Raw genomic sequence first — 25249 nt, 5'->3', positions numbered from 1 at the left:
TGATTGGTTGACTGTATAACTGCATGAATCAACACTGTTCCTATTAAAGTGGTCAGTAAGTGTATATAATGCCCTAATGTAAGAAGATAGCATTTACACCATTTACATTTACAGCATTTAGCAGACGCCCTTATCCAGAGCGACTTACATTTTTACCTCATTTTTATACAACTGATCAATTGAGGGTTAAGGGCCTTGCTCAGGGGCCCAGCAGTGGCAGCTTGGTGGATGTAGGAATCGAACTCACAACCTTCCGATTGGTAGCCCAACACCTTAACCACTAGGCTACCACATCCCAACATAGCAAATCGTATCCAGTGCACTGTAACATTTGGTGATGATCCACAGTTACTATAGTGTGTGGTTTAGGACACAACCACAGCAGGCTATTGATGGTGAGGCTGAATAAAGAACAACCAAATCCCTCATGCACTCTGTTCCTTATAGTGCACTACATAGTAAAAGGACACTGAATAGGGATTAGGGAGCCGGTTCAAACTTGCTGAACACAATGTTCTCCTAGTACCAAGCAACAAAGACAAAAACAAAATTGAAATGATGCAATGTGCATGTAAGATTGTACACGCAGATCTCAGAAGAATTTGGTAGAACGTGGAAGAGTTCTCAATAGCTTCTGTGTTTGAGGCCTTTTAGGGAGAGAACTAGCGAAAGGAGAGCATTTCAGAAGTGGGTGTACAGTGGGGACCTTTGAGAGAGGGGTCAAAGTTCAGAAAATGGCTCACAGGAATTTAGAAATATATATATATATATATATATATATATATACACACACAAACACACACAAAAACAAATAAAATTATGTGAGTGTCAAAAAAAAGCAAAGCAAAATATGGACAATGAGAACATGCTAGCTGACTGAGGCTAATGAATTAGATAGCTAAAATATAGATATGTATTCTTTTATTCTCACAATGTAAAGGTACAGTAACAGTGAAAATGAGACAAAATGGTAAGGAATATGAATGTTTCATATCTTCCTCAGATATTTTGATAAACCACTAAGAAAATACTCCATATGATGTGAAAATATCACTTAGCATTGATTGCTAACTGAGTCCCACTACACAAATAGTACAAGAGTGAGCCACTGAGGTGAAATGGTCTCGGCAGCATGTTTACAGCTCTGAGCAGTAAAGAGACGACTCGTGGTGGTGTTTGCCTCTCTCAGACTTGCTCTAATTCTGATCAGCATGTGGGATAATTATCACAGGAATGTTTCTCGCTTCCTCAGCTGAGGATTTAAGAGATTAGTGTGATTTATATTTACCTCAGCACAAATATGAGAAGAGTGACTCTCCATTTAGGGGGAAGATCTACACAAATCCTTCACGCTAAAGTTTTATTTTATTTATATTACACCTTACTACACTTAAAAGACCATGAAAATTGAGCATCATGTTCAGCTTCTTCTTACTAAGCAACAAAATCCCCAAAATGAGCGAGGACTGTGGGTTTGATAAACTTAAATTACATGCGATCGGTTATCATTTAAACACATTTACATCTTTCTCCTGTTAAGTTAATTTTAAAGTAGACTAAGTTAAAGTAAGTAAAGTAAAAAAAAGTCTAATCCAAAGTCAAAATCCATCCTATTTATTAAAATCAGCCAATGTTACTACACAGACTGCGTTAATCAAATAAAGTTAAAAATAGGAGCAGGACACGTAACATGACATGACAAGGTTTAAATTATTATTATCAATTATTTATTACTTTATTATTTATTACAATTTATTACTTAATTTATCTTTAATCTATTCATGACTCAGTCACAGCAACACTTTTGTCCACAATATTCTTTTTCTTTTTAAAATTTTTTAACGTTCACATTCACTGAACTCTCGTCACGCAGCAGAAAATGAAACTTTCCTTCAACTTCCCTTTCAAAGAAGAAATACTCCCACACATCTGCCCAAAATACAGCAGCTCGATGTCAAGTCTTCCCATGAAACAATATTCCGTGTTGAATATTGGTGTATGTTGGCACACTTTGCTCTGTACTGGGAATTTCCTCTCTACTAAAAAAGAACATGATGTAAACTGTGTCTGGGTTTATACAAACTAAACCGTTCCCACGTGGATCTGTCTCAGTCTCAGTAGCTTGTTTTTCCTCAAAAGCTAAAAGCATTTAAGGACTCTAAGATAAGTTACAGTGGCTGTATTTGAACTTTCAGACATGTAGAACAAAAGCCATGTCAGACACAGCAAACAGACCAGGAAACATAGCAGGCATAAAGCAGAGAAGGGGAAAACTAACCCACATGCCAATACAAGCGTCGCATTTTCACACACAACAGTCTTTCACTCGGAATTGTGCAAAACCAAAAACTTTGCTGGTGGAAACAACATGTTGATAAAAAAAGATATCATAAGAAAATATCCAAATGAATCGAGCTGCCAGGAAAGAGATAGTAACTGAAATTATCACTCTTTACAAACGTGGTGAGAAGAAAAGCATCTTGGCATGCAAAAAACATCTAAACTTGGAGTCGATGAGCTACAACATACATTTTCAACATCTTGGCATGTAAGTATTGCTACAAAAATATTTTAAAATCCACCAATGAGAATAAATGTTAAACAGTTACAAATACAGTGGGAAATAAAATAGCAAAACAAAAACAAAACATGTTAACGGACAAAAAAATGTTGTTCCCGTTCATTCGATCTCATTTTCATTAGCAGGTTAATTTTACATTATCAGTTGTTTGTTTTGGTGTGATGACATAAATTTACACGAGCCATGATGTAAAATACACAGGTTAAGAGTTTCAGTAATTCAATAATACATGTGAGCTTAAGGTCCTAGTAAGAATCGTGTACATAACATTTAGAGATAAAGTGAATTGAACAGATGATAAGTATTGTTAGTCTTGTTATGATATCGAAAACCGTGATACATTTACAATCGGTATCGCGGTGCAAACTTCCTGATCTAGTATCGTTTCAGCTGTTTATAACGTGAACACACTGACATTAACATACAACTTAACATGAAGTCATAACTATTGGATTAGATAAAGCTATATAAGTGTAACGGAAGATAACGGAAATCGCACAAAAACGGTACATCGTCAACACCCTTAAGAGTTTTGTTTACTTACCTCTTATTTGCGGTGCTTGGACCCAATAGAACTTGTTTGTGGATTTGTCCAAAGTATTTATTCCAGCTGTTAAATGGAGTTAAATGTCCGGCTTCGCACTGAGAAACTTTCAGTAAGCAAAAAGGAAAAGGAAAGGAGGAAAAGGAGGGTTTTAAACACTGCTGTGTTTAGTTGAGTAACGGAATGTATGAATGAATCTGCTACGGATCATTTTCAACCAATCAGAGCTCACCGCCTCATCCGGGCATTGTTGCTGTACAACTCTTCGCATGCAACTGTATGTGGCTAGCTAAGAATAATAATTTCGTATAAAACGCACGGAAAACGTTAATGTACATAACTTTTTCAATATTTTCCAGTTAATTATAGATAATGATCATTTAACAACGAAAAGCATGGTTTAATCCAGCCCTTAAATTACGTCACAGAGAGCTATCATGCTAGTTAATTAGCAAAGCCTCATAATAAGAATCAGGTTTATTGGCCAAGTGTGTTCACACACACAAGGAATTTGGTTCCAGCTGTTGGTGACTCTTAAAAGTACAGACATCAGTAACACTATACATTTTGCTTGGACTATACAAGACAAAAACAGACGAATATTAACAATGTTATTGGGAAACATAGTTTTTCAGTGTATAGAAAACATGTATATGAAATCTATTGTTGGGTTTAAGACCAAGACCTTGGGCAACTGAGTTGAAGTCAAGTTAAGATGAGTTTAACAGGGGTCCATGATGTGACCAACAACACACATGACCGAGTCCATGTTAAGACCCGGTTGTTTACCTTCCTAGCCAGTAATTACATTTTACTTCAAATAAATAAAATACTTAGGTGTTATCATTTTGTAGAAATACGTGCACTGGATATAAATAAGATATATTAAGCCTAGACCATTCTTCTAGCAAGTTCTTGAAGTGTAATACTTTATTATACACTGGCATTGCTACATTTGTGCTCACAACACCAGTCTTAAGTATGACAAAACTAGCAAAAACACTTCTGTACATGAGTAGACCATCATAGATATTATTGGAGACACTGTAGGTTTGGAAAATATTTATTTTAATAAGTTGAGACATTAAATTATTTATTATAACAAGACATTAATATGTAAACTGCATATCAGTTGAAGAAATGGGACAGTATTAAAACTTTGGATAAATATGTGATAAATTAGAATATTTCAGTGTTGTACCAAATAATGAAATTTCTCATGTTTTAGTTCTGCAGTTTTCTAACACAAACACAAACACAAACACACACACACACACACACACACACACACACACACACACACACACACACATTTTAAATACATGTGTGAATGAACGGATGAACTGAATCAGATGTTTTACAGCACAAAAGACCTAGGCTGTAAAATGTGTTTCCTGTTCAACATATGGTTCACTATTTGAACTATAGCTAATTTCTAGTGGACTTATATATTAACTTTATAATTACCCACAGCATAAACCTTTAATCAATTAAAAATAAATATTATCCAGATGTAACTCTTCCCAAAGCAGGCAGACATATATAAATATAATGAAATGTTGTTGCATAATGACCAAATAATAGTTGGTCATTTGTAATTTAATTATTGGATCAGCAGTTTTAAAATCTCAGATATTATTTTACCTGATGGAAGCCCCACCCCTTCACTTATCTGACATAGTAATCTTGTGCCAACTCGATTTGGCTGCTTTAAAGCTACACTGATGCAGCATTTTTAACATCTGTCAGAGTAAATGGAGACTGTTTTGAGTACAATAATGTGAAATAAAATCTATCGAAGTACACTCACGGTCCAATTTATTGGGAACACACATGCAGTTACCTTATCAGCCAAACGTGGCAGCCGCACAATGCATACAAAATCATGTAAAATCATGAACTTTGATGCATTTTCAAATCAAAGTTCACTTTCTAATCTTTAACCATCCATAGCCTGCACCTATGATTCCTGTCCTTAGCTGACATGATAGGAACCCAATGTACTCATCTTCTATTGACAAACCTTGACAATCCAAGCCAAGGTTTGATGCTTTGTGCATGTTGAAATGTTTTTCTGATCACTACAGTTGTAAAGATTATTTGAGTTATTACAGGTGTTTGGTGTACAGGTGTTCCTATTAAAGTGGATAGTGAGTGTATGTTCAACATAGCGAAGTATAGATTTAACATCAGTTACATCAGCCACAAAACTGAACTGTCAAATGTAACACAAATATTTGCAATGGAAATGATCAGTCTCTGATTAGTGATCAAGTCCCTCTCCACTGCCTCATATAATGCCTCATACAATGAATGAGGGAATGATATCAGACATAACGTCCAATCCATGGTTGCTTTAACACATCTGACATATCTTGTCAGATTATTAACCCTTCATGAGCCCACAGTCTTCTTAATCAACCTGCTTTACCTCAGACAACAGTTAAAGCCTAAATTAAGTAATATTCATTCATTCATCTTCTACCGCTTATCCGAACTACTTCGGGTCACGGGGAGCCTGTGCCTATCTCAGGCGTCATCGGGCATCAAGGCAGGATACACCCTGGACGGAGTGCCAACCCATCGCAGGGCACACACACACTCTCATTCACTCACACAATCACACACTAGGGACAATTTTCCAGAGATTCCAATCAACCTACCATGCATGTCTTTGGACCGGGGGAGGAAACCGGAGTACCCGGAGGAAACCCCCGAGGCACGGGGAGAACATGCAAACTCCACACACACAAGGTGGAGGCGGGAATCGAACCCCGACCCTGGAGGTGTGAGGCGAACGTGCTAACCACTAAGCCACCGTGCCCAATTAAGTAATATAATGTCTGTAAATGCAAGAAAAAAGTTCAAACAGGCCCAGAAGAACCAAATAAAACATTCATAAAGTGGTGTACTACACTGGCATTTAGCATGCGAGTCCACATGCTTTTAGTAAGAGGCACAAACCTGAGACAGCAATACTGATATGTAATAAACTGTCTTGTGAAACTTAAACTAGACTTCAGATCTTATGCCCGAGTGTGCTATTGCATAGTGTATGTAATGAAGCCACAGGCTGAGCTCACTGAATTAATTGTTGTTTAACTAGCGAACATGTTCTCATTCTTAGATGAGGTGAGATTCTGAGATGCCTCGAGGCTAAAAAATAGCCATAACAACAGCAACAACAGCTAGCAACAACAGCTAATAAATAACATGATCCTAATAGTTAGTCTTTAAACGTTTTCTTAATACAAATATTTTTAGAACAGGGTCAGAAAAAATGTGTGAAAATCTTTAGCACACATTTTAGAAGAATTTATTCTTAACCAGCTAGCTAAAAATACTCTCCTGTCAATTTAAAGCTAGCAGGCCATCAGGTCATGTCAAGTCAATACTGTTTAAATATTTCTTTCTGTATTAGCCAGTTAGTTTAAACTTTTAATCAAGTAATAGTATAAACATGTATACAGTTATCTAACATTGTGGCAGTTATCTACAAATTATTACAATAATATTACATAAAATCATGTCTTAATACTATCAGGAGTCATTAGAATTTTAATACCTGGTCAGTGCTAATAATGAAAGCTAATCTTGAGCTAGCTTATGCTCCCGATCTGTGTTGCCTAGCAATAGAGTTTTCATGAATTTGTTAGCAAGCATGATTTGCTTACTGTCAAAAATAAGAAAGGCATCTCAAATCCGCATCCTCCCATTTTCAGGGGTTTACACATCTAACTATTCTAACATCTAACTAATCCCTAACTAACACTCCTTTCTGCCTTGAACCGCAGTTTGGAGATACGACTCTCTAGCAATCAGAAGATTACTGGCCTTGCTGTGAACATGGCGCAAATCTGAGTTAACTTCAAAATAATCAAATATGTCCTTTACATGCAAATGCAGCACTCTATGTTTCTAAATCACCACTACTAAATGAAATAATTTGTGCTTGTAGTCACCTGACTCATATATATTGTATTCAGAAACCCTATAGCGCCTGGTCCTTGAGGACTGCAAGTTGTGTATCGCTTGTTTAAAGGAGCACTTTGTAATTTTTAGTGCCCTTGCCTGCTTGCAAGGCTAACTGTGAGTAAATCACAAAAACACTGTGACACTACAAAGGCCTTTTGGGTTTGATGTAAAAAAATAAAAAATGGGCAGGGTTGATCAGCTCTATAACAGCTGGGGTCAGAGCCAATTCTGGCCCATGAAAATGTAAACAGAAGCCTGTAATAAGCCTGTACCTCACCTCTCTTTCTTGCTAATAAAGAAACTAGTACATGGCAGCGCTATTATAGGCCTGTGTAATTACAAACTGCACCTTCAAAAGGTTACATACTGTATGTAAACCTGAACATGGAGAAGGAGCGCTGATTTATTTTGGCAATGTATAAAAGCTATTATGACATGTAATATTATCATCACAGAGAACTCTGTAAGTCGGGATCATTACTGCTGAGGAGATCTGCAACCACTGTCCCCGTAAATCTCCTTGAGAACCAGCAGAGCCGTGTCCTCCGACTCCCTGCAACAGAAAAAAGTTAAAAAGTGTTTAACCTTCATAGTTACATGATCACAGAAAACATGAGTTTAAATGTATGTCTGAACCCTCACACAGCTGCTAAATTGTTTAAGTATCTGTATAATTGTCATATTGTGGTGGACAATGACCACATACAGTGGATTTTCTGTGCTTACATTGAATTTGATAGATGGTGTGTGTGTGTGTGTGTGTGTGTTCACTCACCAGTAACACAGATGACTCTGAATGGCGAACAAATATTCATTAAAACTTTCAATCGGTTTCTCTTGGAGGACATAATCGATACGCCGGCCACCGTTCAGCTTTCCAACCTTGATCATTTTGTTCTCCTCCTGTTCCAGGGGTGAAGCTGAAAAAGGCAAAAAATGCTCATTAAAGCAGCAGTATGTGATGATTAATGATTTAAGTATTTCTTACATATTCCACACATATTTCTAAACCGGCTGCTGTAACAGTTCATTACATGTTAACTACATTAGTCCCTCTATAGCATAGGTCACTAACAGGCGGACCGCGGTCCGGGTCCGGACCCAGAAGCTGCCCATTACGGACCCGGACCTACAGCCAAAACAAAAGGTTATGATGTAAAACTTGACGGGGCGCTTCTAATTTATCCGGCGCAGCTTTTGCAATCTTTACGGTAGTGGAAATGCACAGACCAATTGCATGCGAGTTAAGCCATCCCACGTTATACCACTCAGCCAATCAAGTCTGAGAAAGGGAGAGAAACAGACGAGTGAGACGGAGAAAGGGAGAGAAACAGACGAGTGAGACAGAGAAAGGGAGAGAAACAGACGAGTGATACGGAGAAAGAGAGAGAAACAGACGAGTGATACGGAGAAAGGGAATGAAACAGACGAGTGAGACGGAGAAAGAGAGAAACAGACGAGTGAGACGGAGAGAGAGAAACAGACGAGTGATACGGAGAAAGAGAGAGAAACAGACGAGTGATACAGACAAAGAGAGAGAAACAGACGAGTGCTACGGAGAAAGGGAGAGAAACAGACGAGTGATACGGAGAAAGAGAGAGAAACAGACGAGTGATAGGGAGAAAGGGAGAATAAAGAACAAATGGCGCTCTCCAAAAGAAGAAAAGTGGACAGCGAAAATAGAGCATTTAATCCAGAATAGACAGACTCATTTATGTTCACACTTCCCACTTCACACTAAACCAGTGTGTCATATGTTCAGAAACTGTGACACTTATTAAAAGTGGCGATGTGAAACGCCATTATGAGACAAAACATAAAGGTTTAACAAACACATCGACTCAAATCTGAAGACAGCGTCCCTGAGACAGCTTTCCCAGGTCTGAGAGAAGTAGCCCTGTACATCCTGACCATGTTTGGCTCTACATACAACTGCGAGGCAGCTTTCTCTACAATGAACATAATCAAATCTAAATATGGTTCCAGGGTCACTAATGAGCACCTCCACATGTGTATGAGAGCGGCCCTGACTCCATTCAAGCCCAGGTTTAACATCCTGCCAAGCCAAGCTAGAGCTCAGTTCTCTCACTGGGATATAAAAGGGAAAGTTAAGCACTTTATTTAAACAAACAATTTTCACATTTTATTTATTTTCTCTTATTTTGAAATGTAGCCCTACTTTATTTAATGAGAGAATGTTATACATATCTACAATCATACATATGTTCAGTTCTATGTTACGTGACAATAAATATTGTCAAAAAGTTTTTGAATTGTACTGAATTTATTTGATTTGACAGTCAGGTATTGATTGCTTGCAGATGTTGATACAACTACTAGGCTACTTAAATATATATCACACTAACTAGTTAGACATTATGATCTTCTGGACCTTTGCTTCAAGTAATTTTCTCTTACTGGACCTCTTTACATTTTAGTTGAATACCTCTGCTCTAGAGCATCTTTTAAATATCAAATAAACCGCATTACCAACCCAACCCAAGGCAAATGCTATTCAAGACACACACACAAACACACACACATCATATGTGACTCACTTTCTATTTCCTCAGCTGCGCATACAGCTGTAGCCGTGTCATTTCCCACAGCCTGCGCTGGAACAGGAAGCTGAGAGAAACTCTGCCAAACTGTCCATAAAGACCCCAGCATGTCTGAGCCGACACGCGTCAAACCTTCCCTCAGCTCTGTACAGAACACGACACACTCACAATGAAACTTACACATTAACACAGTCAAATTTACACTCTAACACACACACACTGAATCTTACCCTCTAACACACTCAAATTTACCCTCTAACACACACTCAATCTTACCCTCTAACACACACTCAGTCTTACCCTCTAACACACACACTCAAACTTACCATCTAACACACTCAAATTTACCCTCTAACACACTCACACTCAATCTTACCCTCTAACACACACACTCAATCTTACCCTCTAACACACTCAAATTTACCCTCTAACACACACTCAATCTTACCCTCTAACACACACTCAGTCTTACCCTCTAACACACACACTCAAACTTACCATCTAACACACTCAAATTTACCCTCTAACACACTCACACTCAATCTTACCCTCTAACACACTCAAATTTACCCTCTAACACACACTCAAACTTACCCTCTAACACACACTCAAATTTACCCTCTAACACACACTCAAATTTACCCTCTAACACACACTCAAATTTACCCTCTAACACACACACTCAAATTTACCCTCTAACACACACACTCAAATTTACCCTCTAACACACACACTCAAATTTACCCTCTAACACACACACTCAAATTTACCCTCTAACACACACTCAAATTTACCCTCTAACACACACACTCAAATTTACCCTCTAACACACACTCAAATTTACCCTCTAACACACACACTCAAATTTACCCTCTAACACACACTCAAATTTACCCTCTAACACACACACTCAAATTTACCCTCTAACACACACACTCAAACTTACCCTCTAACACATTCAAGTTTACCCTCTAACACACTCAATCTTACCTTCTAACAGACACTCACTGTTACCCTATAACACGCACTCAATCTTACCCTCAAACACGCACTCAAACTTACCCTCAAACACACACTAGCATTCAAACCTGCACTCACACTTACATCCTAACAGAGTTGCACTCAATCTCAAACTTGCACTTACATTCTAACACCTACATTCTAACACACACTAACATTAACACCTACATTCTAACATATACTAACACTCACACTTACATTCTAACATACACTAACACTCACACTTACATTCTAAGATACACCAACACTCACAATGTACATGCATATTTTTAAACAAACCCACATGCAAACCTTTAAAAGACATGTCACTAATAAAGTAGCAGAATTTACCCAGGTGCATCCTTTTCCTGCCCTTGTGATGGGGCATCAGCATGGGTGCTACCTCCTCATCTGGAGGCAAAATCATAGGCTCAATCCTGTATGCCACCGGATCAAACTACACAAAATGATGAGCTAGTATTAACATCTGATTCAATGAAGATTTGATTAGAACGGAACTGTGAAACCTTTATTACTGCTTTTATTAGTCATTAAATCTGGTTTTATTATAGCAGACACACCGGATGGAAGATGTTATAGAAGCTCCTGCAGGTGGGGAAGCTGTAGTTGGGGTCGATCCTCTTCAGGCCTCGGACGGTCAGGAACATTCCAATAGGAGACCCAAAAGCAAAGAAGGCCTGGGGGTGGAAGCTGAGCTGCGGGTAATTGATTGAGACCTGTGGGAAATCAGTGAGGGTCATTTATAACACAGAGGGTTTTGGAATAGGTTTGTCATATCAGAGTATATCCTGTGTTCAGGACTCTGTGTGTGTGTGTGTGTGTGTGTGTGTGTGCCTGAATATTGAACTTAACAATGTGTCGTTTTCATTCACTGCTTTTACTGAATTAAAGTTAACTGGTCAATTCTATGGATCACCACCTCACTGCCACCCTTTATTTATACCACCCTAAAATTATTTTGCTGTAGAAACTAAATCATCTACACATTAAACTTTTCTTTATGTTACGCTCTTATAAATATTAGTACCTGTCCAATCCCCATATCAAAGTGCTGGTAGTCAACGGCGCTGGTTTTCGCCCGACTCTCTCGGATGAGAATTTCAGAAGAATTTCTCTCCTCTGAATGAGAAGAATGTTTTCCCGTGTGGGCTGCAGATCTGTGCTGGATCAACGAGGGGAAAATCAGGGTCAGGACAAACACCTCACTCCAAGACAATAGACTCGTATCAGTTCTAACTTCCAGACAAACACTCTGCAGCGCCACACTGTCTGACAGGAAGTTGGATATAATTCATGGCAGAGTGACTGTAAAACCATTTATTCTGTATTCAAAAGTGTTTGTATGATTAAAGATTATTATAATTATACTTATTAATATCTGTGCTATCATTTACTGCTATCCTAATGTCCTAAAATAATCTGTACCTTATGATCTTCCCAAAGTACGTAGCATTGTTTTCGTCTGTGTAGATTTTTTCAGTTTTAAAGCCAAGGAAACTAAACAGGAAAATGTTAAAGTCTCAAAAAAGCAGCATTAAATACCTTCCATTTGTTCACGTAGTTCATAATCTTCTTACAAGGCCCGAGAGGGATTCCTAGGTCTCTCAGGTCGCTCTGAGAGCACAGCATCTGGAACAAACAATTACAATCAATAAGAAGTATATCACACAAATCCCATGTTTAGTATTTATTAAATCTACCTGGATCAGCTGTTATTACACTGTTTATCAGCACTTACTGTATTTAGATTGTGACACATATACACACACCACACACACTGTTAATACAGACTTCATTATTATGCTCCTCTTTAGGTTCTCAATATTACTTTCAGTTGATATAAGGTGCAGGAGTAGATTTTTTCTACAAATGATCTGGAACAGGGGTCACCAACGCGGTGCCCGCGGGCACCTGGTCGCCCGCAAGGAGCACTTAAGGCGCCCGCGAGGCACGTTCTAAAAATAGCACTGGTCAAAATATAGCTCTGCCTAAAAAAATTTTCTTGCTGTAGTTTTTGAATAAAAAACGCTTGCATTAACGTAGATTTTAAAATGACGATATTTAATTTCATTTTATTTAATTAAAAAAAATGAAAACCAAAATGTTTTATGTATATAACGAACTCTGGCCTTTTCTGAAGTCAAATGTCAATATTGGCGCACGTCACGTCCGACTCCTGACACAAAGAAGCGGTGCAGCAACGATGAGGAGTTAGTTGTGATTTACCCCCCAAAAAATGGCAGAAAAGCGACAGAAAACATACCATTTTCACAGTGCTTGGGAGGAAGAGTTCTTTTTACGGCAGTCAAAGAAAAGCGTGTGTCTCTCATTTGCGGTACGACTGTTGCGACGGCAAAGCGGCACACTGTGGCGAGACACTTCAGTCTGCGTCACGAAAATTTCAATGCTAACTACCCACCCGGCGGCGCATTAAGGACAGAAAAAGCCGTTACAAATCCTTTCATGCAAGTGGACATGACATGCACTGCTGAGCAACTAAGTGCTCTGTTCAGATTGGATGCTGGACAGGTAGAGATAGAAATCCTAACGTTGCAAAATGACCTCCACCTCAAAGCCCATCAGTCTGCATCAAACCTTTGGTGCCTTGTGAACACAGAAAAGTACAGTGGTGTACAGTATGCACAGCAGCTATGAAAGTTGGCTGCCTTTTTGGTTCAACCTATCTCTGTGAATCAGCCTTTTCTAACATGAACTTTATCAAGAACAAACAGAACACGCCTTACTGATGCACATTTACAAGACTCACTCAGACTTGCAGTGTCAAATTATTCACCAGATTACAGTACACTGGTGAGCAGAATGCAGTGCCAGGCTTCCCACTAACAGACATTTACAGGCAAAGAAGAGATAACATGTGTTCATTGAAAACACCATAACATTAAACTAAAAATGGTGCACAGAAATGTGAACATTTTTTGAAAAAGACTAAATTACTTTAGTGAATATTCCTTGCATCATTGTTGTATAAATCATTGTTAATAATTGTGTAGAATAATTAACAGTGACATGTGAGCAGTCTCTTCACCATATTATTATTATTAAAAAGTGATCTGTGCAATTTTGCTCTTGAGGAAGTTTGTATCAAACCGGTAGCCCTTCGTACTAGTCAGTTCCCTTGAAGTAGCCCTCAGTCTTAAAAAGGTTGGTGACCCCTGATCTGGAATATACGGAATCGTATTGCATTCACTTGAGGAAAAAAAATCTACTCTGTTTTTCTGGATTAACGAGTTAATTATCTCAGAATTATGAGATAATTTTTCAGGAAAAAAATTTTTTTTGCTCCGTTTTTCTGAATTAACGACTTAATTATCTCAAAATTATGAGATAAATTTTCATGAATAAAAAGTTTTTTGCTCTGTTTTTCTGAATTAACGACTTAATGTGGATTGCATGGAAGTAAACACGTCCCGCCTTTCAAGTTTAATCCGGTTTTATTTTACTTTGGGTTTGAGACATTGGGAGATACTGCTGTTTTTAAGTAATATATATGGTATTGTTGTTAGTGCGTCAACTTTGCGCAGACACCTCAAGACTTTGCGCCTGTTCAGACGAAAAGAACATTCTGATCTGCTTGACGTTGCTGTGTTTCTCCAGGATCAGTTGAACCGATATGTTATGCTTCACGGTAGCCGTATCACCATTCATGAAAACCCATCGATTGCACCATTCATGCAGATCACATATGGTTTGAGTTTATCATATGAATCAACATGCCATAAAAAGTTCGGGCCTGGATTATGATACAAACGTCGCCGAAGACGATTCCGGCGCCTCAGTTGCCCTCCATGGAGATCCAGTATTTTCTACAATTACCTGATTGTCTCTTGTGTCACCACATAGCCAGCCTGAATGCATTTCAGATGCATCATCTTATATCCGTGAAGCATACCATATCGGTTCAACTGATCCTGGAGAAACACAGCAACGTCAAGCAGATCAGAATGTTCTTTTCGTCTGAACAGGCGCAAAGTCTTGAGGTGTCTGCGCAAAGTTGACGCAATAATAACAATACCATTTATATTACTTAAAGACAGCAGTATCTCCCAATGTCTCAAACCCAAAGTAAAATAAAACCGGATTAAACTTGAAAGGTGGGACGTGTTTACTTCCATGCAATCCACATTAAGTCGTTAATTCAGAAAAACAGAGCAAAAAACTTTTTATTCATGAAAATTATCTCGTAATTTTGAGATAATTAAGTCGTTAATTCAGAAAAACAGAGTAGATTTTTTTTATTCGTGAAAAATTCTCATAATTCTGAGATAATTAACTCGTTAATTCAGAAAAACAGAGTAGATTTTTTTTTCCTCAAGTGAATACGATTCCTTAGGAACATATGTAGAACATGATAAAAAATAATAATGAATTATTTTTGGCCTTTGAAATAGTGTATTAAACTGGTTTCTTCCAGTGCAGAATGCTCATATATACGTATGCCGCTCCTGTCACTCACTTTAGACATATTAGTCTATAAGCCACCATAGATCCTGGGAGCGGAGCTTCACCAAAAAGAGTGGGGATGAATCTTATGGACCTTTAAAGCATCGGATTTAAACTTTAACATTAGGACGTAATAAAGGAGAATAATGTGAAACAATTAAGTTCGGTAACTAATGGAATAAAAAAATTCCTTTTGGCCCAGATGTGTAAGCTTAAAGGAATAATTAATGTGGCCCAATCACAGTGTGTGTACATTGGAGTTGAAATGAAATAAATAAATAAATAAATAAATAAAATAGAAAAGCATACCAGAGACTCCATGTCCATTTGTTCCTTCTGAAGGATTCTGAGATGTTCTTCCATGACGATATTCATTAGTGCCTCATCTAGACTCGCACAGGAGGTGAAGTCTGACACAGAGGAAGGGCCTGGGTGTTCATCCTGAATAACAAAAAAGACGTCTTCAGTTCTGTCAGTTACATTTTTAAACTTGCACTATGCTCATGACTGGTACTCAATATAACATATAAGTATTACAACGTACAAAAGTCCAGTACAACACAATTTCCAAAATTACACAAAACATCGATCTACTGATGCTAACCCTCACTTTATAAATAAGCTATGTAACAAACCTCTGCTGCGTTGGTGCTTTCTGCTCCTGTCTTCTGATTGGTCAGAAGGTCAAAGAGAATTAATGAACCTAAGAGGAAATGAATCTTTATTTTAGTTTATTCACTGAAGTGTTTACCAAAATGACTATTTTTACATTCTACTGTCATCATCTTATATGATAAATATTAAAACTGATCATTTAACTTTTATTTCCAGGCCTGGGCTGTGTAAAGTTGTATATGCTTGCTTTCCAGACCCAAGCTGTGTTAAGTAGCTGTGTTAAGTAGCTGTTTAAAGTAGCTGTGGAAGGTAGCTGTGGAAATTAGCTCTGTAAAGAAGATGTGTAAGGTTTTTTAAAGACTCTTGGAGTGTAAAGTAGCTGTAGAAATCAGCTGTGCACAGCTAATTTCCACAGCTAATTTCCACAGCTAATTTCCACAGCTAATTTCCACATCTACTGTATACATCTACTTTATAAAGTAGCTGTGGAAATTAACTGTGTAAAGTAGATGTGTAACATAGATATGAAAGGTTTTTAAAGACCCTTGGAGTGTAAAGTAGCTGTGTAAAGTAGTGTATGGTTGCTTTACAGATCCAGGCTGTATAAAATAGCTATATAAAGTTGGAGTACAGACCCAGGATGTGTAAAGTTGTGTGTAGAAGCTTTAGGCTGTTTAAATTATTTGTAAAAATGAGCTATTAATCTCCTTTACAAACTCAAAGTAAAGTAGTTGGATAAGTTGCTTTACAGCCCCAGGTTGTGTAAAGTAGTTGGATAGGGTTGCTTTACACACTCAGGCTGTGTAAAGTAGTTGTGTAAAGTAGTTGGATAAGGTTCTTTACAGACCCAGGCTGTATAAAGTAGTTGGATAGGGTTGCTTTACAGACCCAGGCTGTGTAAAGTAGTTGGATAAGGTTCTTTACAGACCCAGGCTGTGTAAAGTAGTTGTGTAAAGTAGTTGGATAAGGTTCTTTACAGACCCAGGCTGTATAAAGTAGTTGGATAGGGTTGCTTTACAGACCCAGGCTGTGTAAAGTAGTTGGATAAGGTTCTTTACAGACCCAGGCTGTGTAAAGTAATTGTGTAAAGTAGTTGGATAAGGTTGCTTTACACACCCAGGCTGTGTAAAGTAGTTGGATAAGGTTGCTTTACAGACTCAGGCTGTGTAAAGTAGTTGGATAAGGTTGCTTTACAGACTCAGGCTGTGTAAAGTAGTTGGATAAGGTTGCTTTACAGACTCAGGCTGTGTAAAGTAGTTGGATAAGGTTGCTTTACAGACTCAGGCTGTGTAAAGTAGTTGGATAAAGATGCTTTACAGACCCAGGCTGTGTAAAGTAGTTATTTAAGGTTTTTTTAAAGACCCAGGCTGTGTAAAATATCTATGTAAATTAGATGTGTAAAGTAGTTGTTTAAGGTTTTTTAAAGACCCTTGGTGTGTAAATCTGTGTAAAGTAGAGTAAAGTAGCAGACCCAGGCTGTGTCCTGCCACTGACACGGATCCAGTGAATTGTGGGTTTCTTTGAAGAAAGATGCTGTGTAGGCGGTTGATCTCTGAGGCTACCGTGTCCACAATGGTCTGGCAGTAGGTGGCACTGTTGTAGAAGAACAGGTCCAACACTGTATCATTGGCAAACTGGCGCAGGCCCCTGATGCTGGGCAAAGTGATCCGCTCCATATCTCTGTAAAAGTGTTTAATTCAGTTTAACCAATTTAAGATTATGATTCCTATAACTAATTATTGTTGCCTCTTGCAAACACATGATACTTTAGTTATACTGTGATTCTGTAATTGAACCGTATTTAACCTGTCGACTCCTGTGCTTTCTCCATGTAGAACTTTGTGCCAGTTAACAGGCAGAAACTCCACTCGACCTTTGTTGTTATCACTGGAGTGGAAATGACTTTTGGTGAGAGCGAGAGCAGTGCTGCGGAACTCATTTACTGAAAACAGAGAAAAAGTAAACCTCCATTACAATTGGAGTAATAATGTTATGTGTGATTAACATTAAATAATAGACATAACATTTTATTTACTGCTTTTATTTGTATAAAAGTGTTACATTTTGCCTTGTATTTCAACACGTTTTAAGTTTTCGCAAAAGTTAATTTATTTCAGCACTGAACTCTTCAATTGTCGCCATCAACTTTTGACCCAAGTGACTAACCCTTTTGACCTTAAAATTTTGAAACCTTTCCTAAATTTCTGATTCATTCATGTTCGAGGATATAAAATTCTAAAATCAGTGTTTGCATTCATTCAGCAGGAAGACGAATATGGAAAGGAAATTACTGTGCACTGTGTGTGTGTGTGTATGTGTGTGTGTGTGTGTGTGTGTGTGTGTGTGTGTGTGTGTGTGTGTGTGTGTGTGTTTGTGTGTGTGTAAAATCTCACCACACTGTACGATTCCTCTTAAACGCAGATCACACGCCGGCCCAATGCCATGAACCATGAACACCAGGTGATCCACGATGTCTGGTTCTCCTGCACAACACACACAAACATAGACACACACAGACACACACACCATACACACAGACACACAAACCAACAATTTCACTCTCGTTAGAAAACATTCCATCGGCTCGAGTTTCTTTTAGGAAATTTTAAAGTAGCAACTCCAAAACACACAGCCTTTATTCTCTTAGCACAAATATTTTCTCATAAATTTATATAAAAAAAAATTACTTGTATTACATATGAATAACAAACGTAACAAGTTAGTAATTAAAATATTGTTACTAATTATTGTTAATAATTAGTTTGACATTTAAGGAAATCATTTTGGGCTTTAAATGGTGAGAATGTCCGACTCTTTTTTTAACCACACAGTCAGTGATACTAGAGAGTGTCAATAGAGAGGCATGGTGCGTAAGCTTGGGGGCATTTCTGATTTCTGATCATGCTCATATGACAGGAACAAACGATTTATTTTAGATTTAATAATCAAGTAATGTATTATTCAATAGAGAAAAGCATTCATAGTCCCAAAAAACATCATGAATGGAGAATACAGCTATCAGTGTCACGCTCACCCTGTGGGATTTGCACAGGAATATTCTCCAGTCCTCTCTTCAATGTTCTGGCATGCGTTCTTTCAGTCGGAGACGGAGGACAGTCCAAGGAATAGTACGGGTGTTGGGTTATTAGCTGGAGAAAAACACACTCTAAATTGTAGAAACACTGTAAAAAAAAACACCTAGAAATCTGCAATGTAATACAGCTTTTGTCCGGCAGGTGTCACTGTGTCACTGCGACAGTTTGTAAGAATACCTTCGGGGTGTGAAAGATGACTGTTTCTCCTGTGGGCAGCTTTATGTTTGTTTTCCACTCGTCGAGGGACACAGAGATCATGTAGAAATCCTGTTTAACACAAAACATGTTGATTTTATTTCTACAGAGCGTTTCTGCAGTTCAAAATGCTTATTCCCTCTCAAGGTTTCTACCTCATGTCATCTCAGGGAGTTTTTCTTTGACAGCGTCACTTTTTTTTTATTCTAGTCCTGCCATGAATACATCATTTCACATAACATATGTTTGCATATAATCCACAAGACACAATAATAAATGAATTTATACAAATGATCCAGTTCTAAAGTCTAAATACAGTTTGCTTGAAGTAGAGGCTTGTAGTAGGACTAGGACAAGCAAGAGACTCAAGAACATCTATAACCAAACATAAAAACAGTTGCTGTTCATCCAGAAAACATCCAGTGTTAAGAATCAAACATCAAATGTAAACTCGTGAACTGGTTCGTTTGTGTGAATTCAGTTATTATTGTGTCTTGTGAGCTATATGTAAAGATCTGTCAAGTGAAATGGCTTATTTAGGGCGGTACTAAATAGTGATGCTCCAATTGATCGGCCACCGATCATGATCATGGCTAACAATAGCTTGATCGGCGAACCCCAAAAGCACCGATCAAAAAAGCTGATCACGTGACGTAAATTACTCGCACGACTTTTTCACATGTGCATGCATGGCCCACAGGTAAACAACAGCAGAGCGGAGCCTACAAGTGGCAACATGAGTTCTCCCGTCTGGAAGTTTTTCAAAGTGTCCGATAAAGACGTAAAGTTAGCCGTTTGCAATGTATGTCGTGATGAAATCCCTCGAGGTGGAAGCAAGCAACGGCATTTTAATACCACTAACATGATTAGGCATCTTAGAACACGCCATACAACTGAATATGCCGAGTATGAGAAACTAAACCAGCCGAAGCCAACAACATCCCCATCCCTCAACCAGCCGACTGTGAGTGATGCATTTAAACTAGTAGTGATGTGAGTGTGAGTGATGTCTTTTATGATTGAGACCTGAAGGATTTTGTACTCTGTGTTAGTAGGCCGAGGTCCAGCATGTTTTGATTTTAAATATTTTGTGGTCAATTGTTTAATATTAATATATTAAAATTTTTATTTACATTTTATTTACATTTTACAAGTAGCCTGGGCCTGTGTAACCTCATACCATCCCAAGTTCATCTGGTTGGTAACTATCTGCTTGGCCTCCTTGTTTCTCTGCCTTGTTATTTAGAAAGGATGGCATTGGCTTACAGTAGCTTTCATTATTTTATTTTTTGGATCTGATGTAGTTGGTTCCTCAACTACATCAGACGTTCATAATAATAACAGAAAAAAAACACTTGCCATAGTTTTGTCCTTTGTGGCAGTAGCTAGTTTTGGTGTAACAAGTTTTACATTTTGCTGCCAATTATAAAATGTAATCAGTGTATTAAGAGGCGACATCCCATTAAGCTGATCTGATGTGTGTTGGTCTGCCTGACCCCTCTTTGTTTGGAATAATTTTAAGTTACTCTGCCTTATTTGGGAAAGATGGCCTACAGTACCCTTAAGTTCTCATTTTCTAAAATAAACACTTGGTGGTTCTTCAAGATCTTGACTGTAGCCTATTTCTACAGTTTTTTTTCTCAATAAAGTTAATTTAGAGTTAATTTCATTTTTAAAAATGGTGCAAACTCTGCTAGATTATAGATAAAAGATTCCCATTCCCCTGCCATTCTGTGATCAGCAGTGTTCGGCAATCGGCAGATCATGATCTTGGTGATCGGTAATCGGTTATCGGCCCCAAAAATGCTGATCGGAGCATCTCTAGTACTAAATAAAAGCAAACAAAAAATATATTTTTGATATCTCTTTTTTAAAGTCATTAACATTTTGCAGATTCTGCAAGACGTCTGTAAACTTATGATCGGTTGTAGACTGTGAAGCATGGTGGACGTAGCATCATTGTCAGATCACAGACTAGGAGTAAGATTATTAACCAGGCAAAAACATAACGCAAAATCAACGAGATAAACAGTTCAATGTCGAGCCATCAGCAAACGAGGCATCTGAAGAAGAACAGTAGTCGAACAAGATCAAAAGCATAGAAAGATGAGCGTAAACACATTTGGGGACGACAGAATGAGAGGCTTATAAACAAGCACAGTGATGGGAATTTTTGTCTATGAGAAAGACAAAACATTTATGTTGTGTTCCGTGTATATAGAGTCTTTGGTGTTATACCGTATAATCTGTATAATCGATTATGAGCATGTGACTAATCCACAGGAGCAACATGGATAAGGAAAAAGACTCTGACCTCCAGCATTTCACTGATCTCCTCGGTGTAGGGAGTGAAGTGCATCTCCTTGTTTCCTTTGTGAAACCAGGAACATCTGCGCACTTCAGATGGATCCTGATCCCAATACACGGCATAACAACGTCGCTCCTTTAATCTTACATCATAACGCCCGCCCCCTGTGGCCACCACCACCTCATCACCACTGCCTACACACACACACAAACACACACATAAGAAGCAACATACTGGTGTACTGTATGATAGTCGTGTTTTAAGGTTTTGGCTCGTGTTTGAATGTTAGGGTGTATTCATGTAGGTCTGTAGGTATTTGTGTTACTGTTTATTGTAGTTGAATAGAATATGCTCAAGTTTCAGAGTGTACTGGAATATATCCTTGTGTATTAGTTAGAGAGTGTTGTGTGTCTGTAATTGTGGTAGAGTGTATTGAAATCCACTGACACAAAAAAACCTTAAATTACAATACAGAAACACACACAAAAACTATAAATCACTGTATCAAATAAACACACCACACACACTGTGAGTATTATGAACGTGCACACAGACCACGTGTGTGAGCCTCCTCCAGCGTCTGTGAATCTTCAGTGCTAAAAGGTTTCCATAAGTCTTTGCCGTCTGTCGTCTTCTTGTAGAACCAGTGATGCAGCACTGGTATATACGGCACAGGCTCTGTGTCCATCCTCCTTCCCCGCTGTCCCACACACAAGCACACGCACACACACATTATCTTTCATCTTCAACACTGTGTAACATGTTTTATGTGGTCTACGTGCTTTATAAATGCTTAGAGCTAGTTTTTATTAGACAGATCATTAGACAAACAGACAGATAATCAAAGTTGATTATTTTCCAACGACAGCACACCCAACTAAGTGTATTCCTTTTAAACCAGAGCAAGCTGCTAATACTAAAGAGGGATTGCATAATTTTAGATCAAAATAAACACAATAATTTTTAGAATTTGCACTGTCTACAATTATTATTTATTATTATTAATTATTTTGTTCATTCTCTCCTGAATACATTCAATAATCTGATGGTCATATGCATTTTCTTTTCTCTTCTCTCTTTTCTCTCACAGCGGTTGCAGTTTTTTTAATCAAAAATTTGCATTGCAAGTTTTGTTTTTCTTCTTCTTTCTTCTTCTTCACTCCCCTTTCTTTCCTTCTCTTTCTTCTCATTCCTCCTCTCTTAGGAGTGGCTTTTGTGGCTTCCCATTTTTTTCCCTCTCCTCTATAAAGGTTCCTCTTCTGCTGCCAAACTATGCTTTTCTTCTTCTTTTCTTATGCTTTTTTTTCTTCTGCTTTTCTTCTGCTTTTCTTATTCTATCTCCCATTTCTTTTTTTTTCCCCCTTTTGCTTTCTCTCCCAGTTTTTGGTATTAATATTAATAGTATTTTGGTCTTTACTAATTACTTTATATACATTGATTAGAATGTGAAGTGCCCTTCAAAGTTATTGCCCTTCAAAGAAGAGAGTGGTTGTTAATAACATATTTAATAATTACTAATAAATAAATATATATTCTCTGTGTTGTTGTCTCTGTGAAGGGTAAGCATATGACACAAACCAATTCCTTGCGTGTGCAAGCGTACTTGGCAATAAAACTCTTACTTATTCTGATTCTTATTCTGATTCTAAAAGAAACAACTGTAAATTCTAATCTTATCCAATGCTGAAGTATAACCCAACAAACAAACAAACAAACTTCAAATCATTATGTATAAAGATTCACAGTTCAATATCAGCTCCAGTACCAATATTCAGCACAGGATCATTGCATTATTAAAATCATTTCTAGCTAAAAATATAAAAGTTTAACCTTTACCATATATTCTGCTGTAAAATCCCCTTGTAATGATTTCCCTGTTTACACTGATGATTTCATCGCCTTTATCAGATAAAGATCACATCACATGTTTATTCTGACTCACTAAACAGATAATAATATTATAAGCAGAAGGTGAGTCAAATATATGCTGAAGGTCAATCTGTGGGTTTGTTATAAAAGAAACTAATATTTTTAGGGAACCTATGAAATCTAGGAAAACATTTAAAATCATGTATGATGATTATTTTTGACTTCCAGAGACACAAGTTCATATTTAAGTATAAAAAAAAAAAAAAAAAAAAAAAAGCTAGAGGCTTCTTAATATTATTGTGTTATTGTTATTATTGTTGTTGTTATTATTATTGGCATTATTGTTGTTGTTATTATTATTGATGTTATTGTTGTTGTTGTTGTTGTTATAATAATAATAATAATAATAATAATAATTATTATTATTATTATTATTAGTAGTATTATTAGTATTATTATTATTATTAGTAGTAGTAGTATTATGTTTGATCTGTCATTTACTAGCAGGTTTATTTTGACAAAACAATACAGACTAGAATCCACCATAAACATTTTAACAACAAAAACATTTAATTTAGAAAAATCCCTTGTTTAAATAAATAAGATACATGAATAAATTAAAGGTCGGCTTTTCAACATCGAAAAGATTGAATTATGTCAAAGGTTTAAGTTAAAATATAAGAAATATTAAAACACACGATTTTTAATGTGAACTCTGTACAAAACAACCAATCATTAATAAACATAATATAACATCAGATCCTACCAGGCTCGCTCACGCTCCTACGGATACACTGCGTGGACAAAAAGGAGAGTAAACACAGTTAAACTTCCGGCGGAGCAACAGCTAAATTCAGCTTCTTAAAAAAAAACCTCGAGCCCAAATTCGGTTCGTGAACCGGCTCGCATGTGGATTAGCCTCTGTGCTGTAAACACATCGTTTGAAAGCATATTTTTCGAAAACGGATAACGGAATGTGCTATTTGTAGTCCATTTCCTTGAAGGCATGGACTAATCAGATGCTGACGTCACATCCGGGTCCTGTAGCTGTACTGTTATTGTAGTACTGACTGTATACTATAATAAACATTAACATGGCCACCAGAATGATTTTAAATGAATAAAATGGTCAGGTTTCAGGACCCTAATAATGTTGTTAGTCTATTATGTTAAAAAAAAAATCTAAAGAATTTTGTTTAGAGTTTTGAGAATTTTAGACTCAAACATTTAGACTCAAACATTTAGACTCAAACATTTTGACTAAAACATTTTGACTAAGACATTTTGACTAAGACATTTTGACTAAGACATTTCAACAGTGACAGTCAAAAAAAAAAAAAAATCAAATTTGTTTTTACAATTTGCAACCTTTTAAACTATGTTACATACTTTTAGCATGTAGTGTTGTAGATCTCTTCCCTTTAATGTTCAATTATTTTTATTGATTTAAAGAAAAGAAAAAGCTGTAATCACTGTGTTTTTGAGAGAGAGAGAGAGAGAGAGAGAGAGAGAGAGAGAGGAGATATCAAGGGAATGACCTCACTATTATATATAGCCAGAGCTGTCAAGTGTCACGCATTGAGAGTGACAGTCACGCATTTGGGTCTTTTCTCACGCTCTCCCGCCACACAACGTATTTCTCACACAGAAAAACCTTTTGACGATTTATCATATATTTAATAAGCCGCAGCGCCCAAAATGTATCAGTCCGCACCGCTGTCTCTATGGAACCGGGCAGGAATCAAGCGCGTCTCCCCTGGAGTTCTTAGTCGAGCCTGACAATTATTAGCCAATCAGAAAATTAGCACTATTGTATCTGGGTAAGATTTAACGCAACAACCAATGAAAAAAGAAAAAAAAACATTCATTAGAGAGGGTATTTTCGATGGTCGGTTTGAACAAAAGCCTCAACACGAAACAGCTTGTCTCTGGACGGGACATTGTCCTCAATCATGACCCTAAAAATTTACTGGGGTGTTGGAAATGTCACTCTTGCCTGTCTTCAAAACGTGAGAGCGCTGTATA

General features: G+C 37.4%; 2 protein-coding genes across 2 annotated transcripts in view; both read right to left on the bottom strand.

Moving 5' to 3' along the window:
- Nucleotides 1–3278, bottom strand: part of tacc1 (transforming, acidic coiled-coil containing protein 1) — a 42910-nt gene extending 39632 nt beyond the window's left edge. Inside the window, exon 1 of the mRNA XM_060896775.1 lies at nucleotides 3126–3278. The gene's annotated coding sequence lies outside the window, so the exon portion shown is untranslated. The remainder of the gene's footprint in view (nucleotides 1–3125) is intronic.
- A 3147-nt stretch (nucleotides 3279–6425) lies between these two features.
- ddhd2 (DDHD domain containing 2) lies at nucleotides 6426–24237 on the bottom strand. Its single transcript, XM_060896003.1, has 17 exons — nucleotides 23991–24237; nucleotides 21911–22055; nucleotides 21362–21549; nucleotides 19030–19119; nucleotides 18792–18906; nucleotides 18151–18240; nucleotides 17564–17699; nucleotides 17229–17437; nucleotides 15778–15845; nucleotides 15452–15583; nucleotides 12224–12310; nucleotides 11709–11843; nucleotides 11242–11397; nucleotides 11012–11117; nucleotides 9659–9805; nucleotides 7876–8020; nucleotides 6426–7653 (listed from the first exon to the last, which is right to left on the bottom strand). The coding sequence occupies exons 2-17, from the start codon at nucleotides 22041–22043 to the stop codon at nucleotides 7578–7580; spliced, it is 2013 nt and encodes a 670-aa protein (XP_060751986.1). The 5' UTR covers nucleotides 22044–22055; nucleotides 23991–24237; the 3' UTR covers nucleotides 6426–7577.
- Nucleotides 24238–25249: the final 1012 nt, after the last annotated feature.

Source organism: Tachysurus vachellii, chromosome 20 (genome assembly GCF_030014155.1).
Source record: "Tachysurus vachellii isolate PV-2020 chromosome 20, HZAU_Pvac_v1, whole genome shotgun sequence".
Taxonomy (NCBI): Eukaryota; Metazoa; Chordata; class Actinopteri; order Siluriformes; family Bagridae; genus Tachysurus; species Tachysurus vachellii.
The sequence above is the reverse complement of the archived record's forward strand: the minus strand, read 5'-3'. Positions and strand labels throughout refer to the sequence as shown.

Excerpts from the sequence above, each read along its gene's own strand:
- ddhd2 (XM_060896003.1), bottom strand. The coding sequence starts at position 22,043 with ATGGACACAGAGCCTGTGCCGTATATACCAGTGCTGCATCACTGGTTC. Across the intron at positions 17,438-17,563 it reads GAAAGCACAGGAGTCGACAG|AGATATGGAGCGGATCACTT; the intron begins GTTAAATACGGT and ends ACACTTTTACAG. Across the intron at positions 12,311-15,451 it reads AAATGGACATGGAGTCTCTG|ATGCTGTGCTCTCAGAGCGA; the intron begins GTATGCTTTTCT and ends TGTTTGTTCCAG.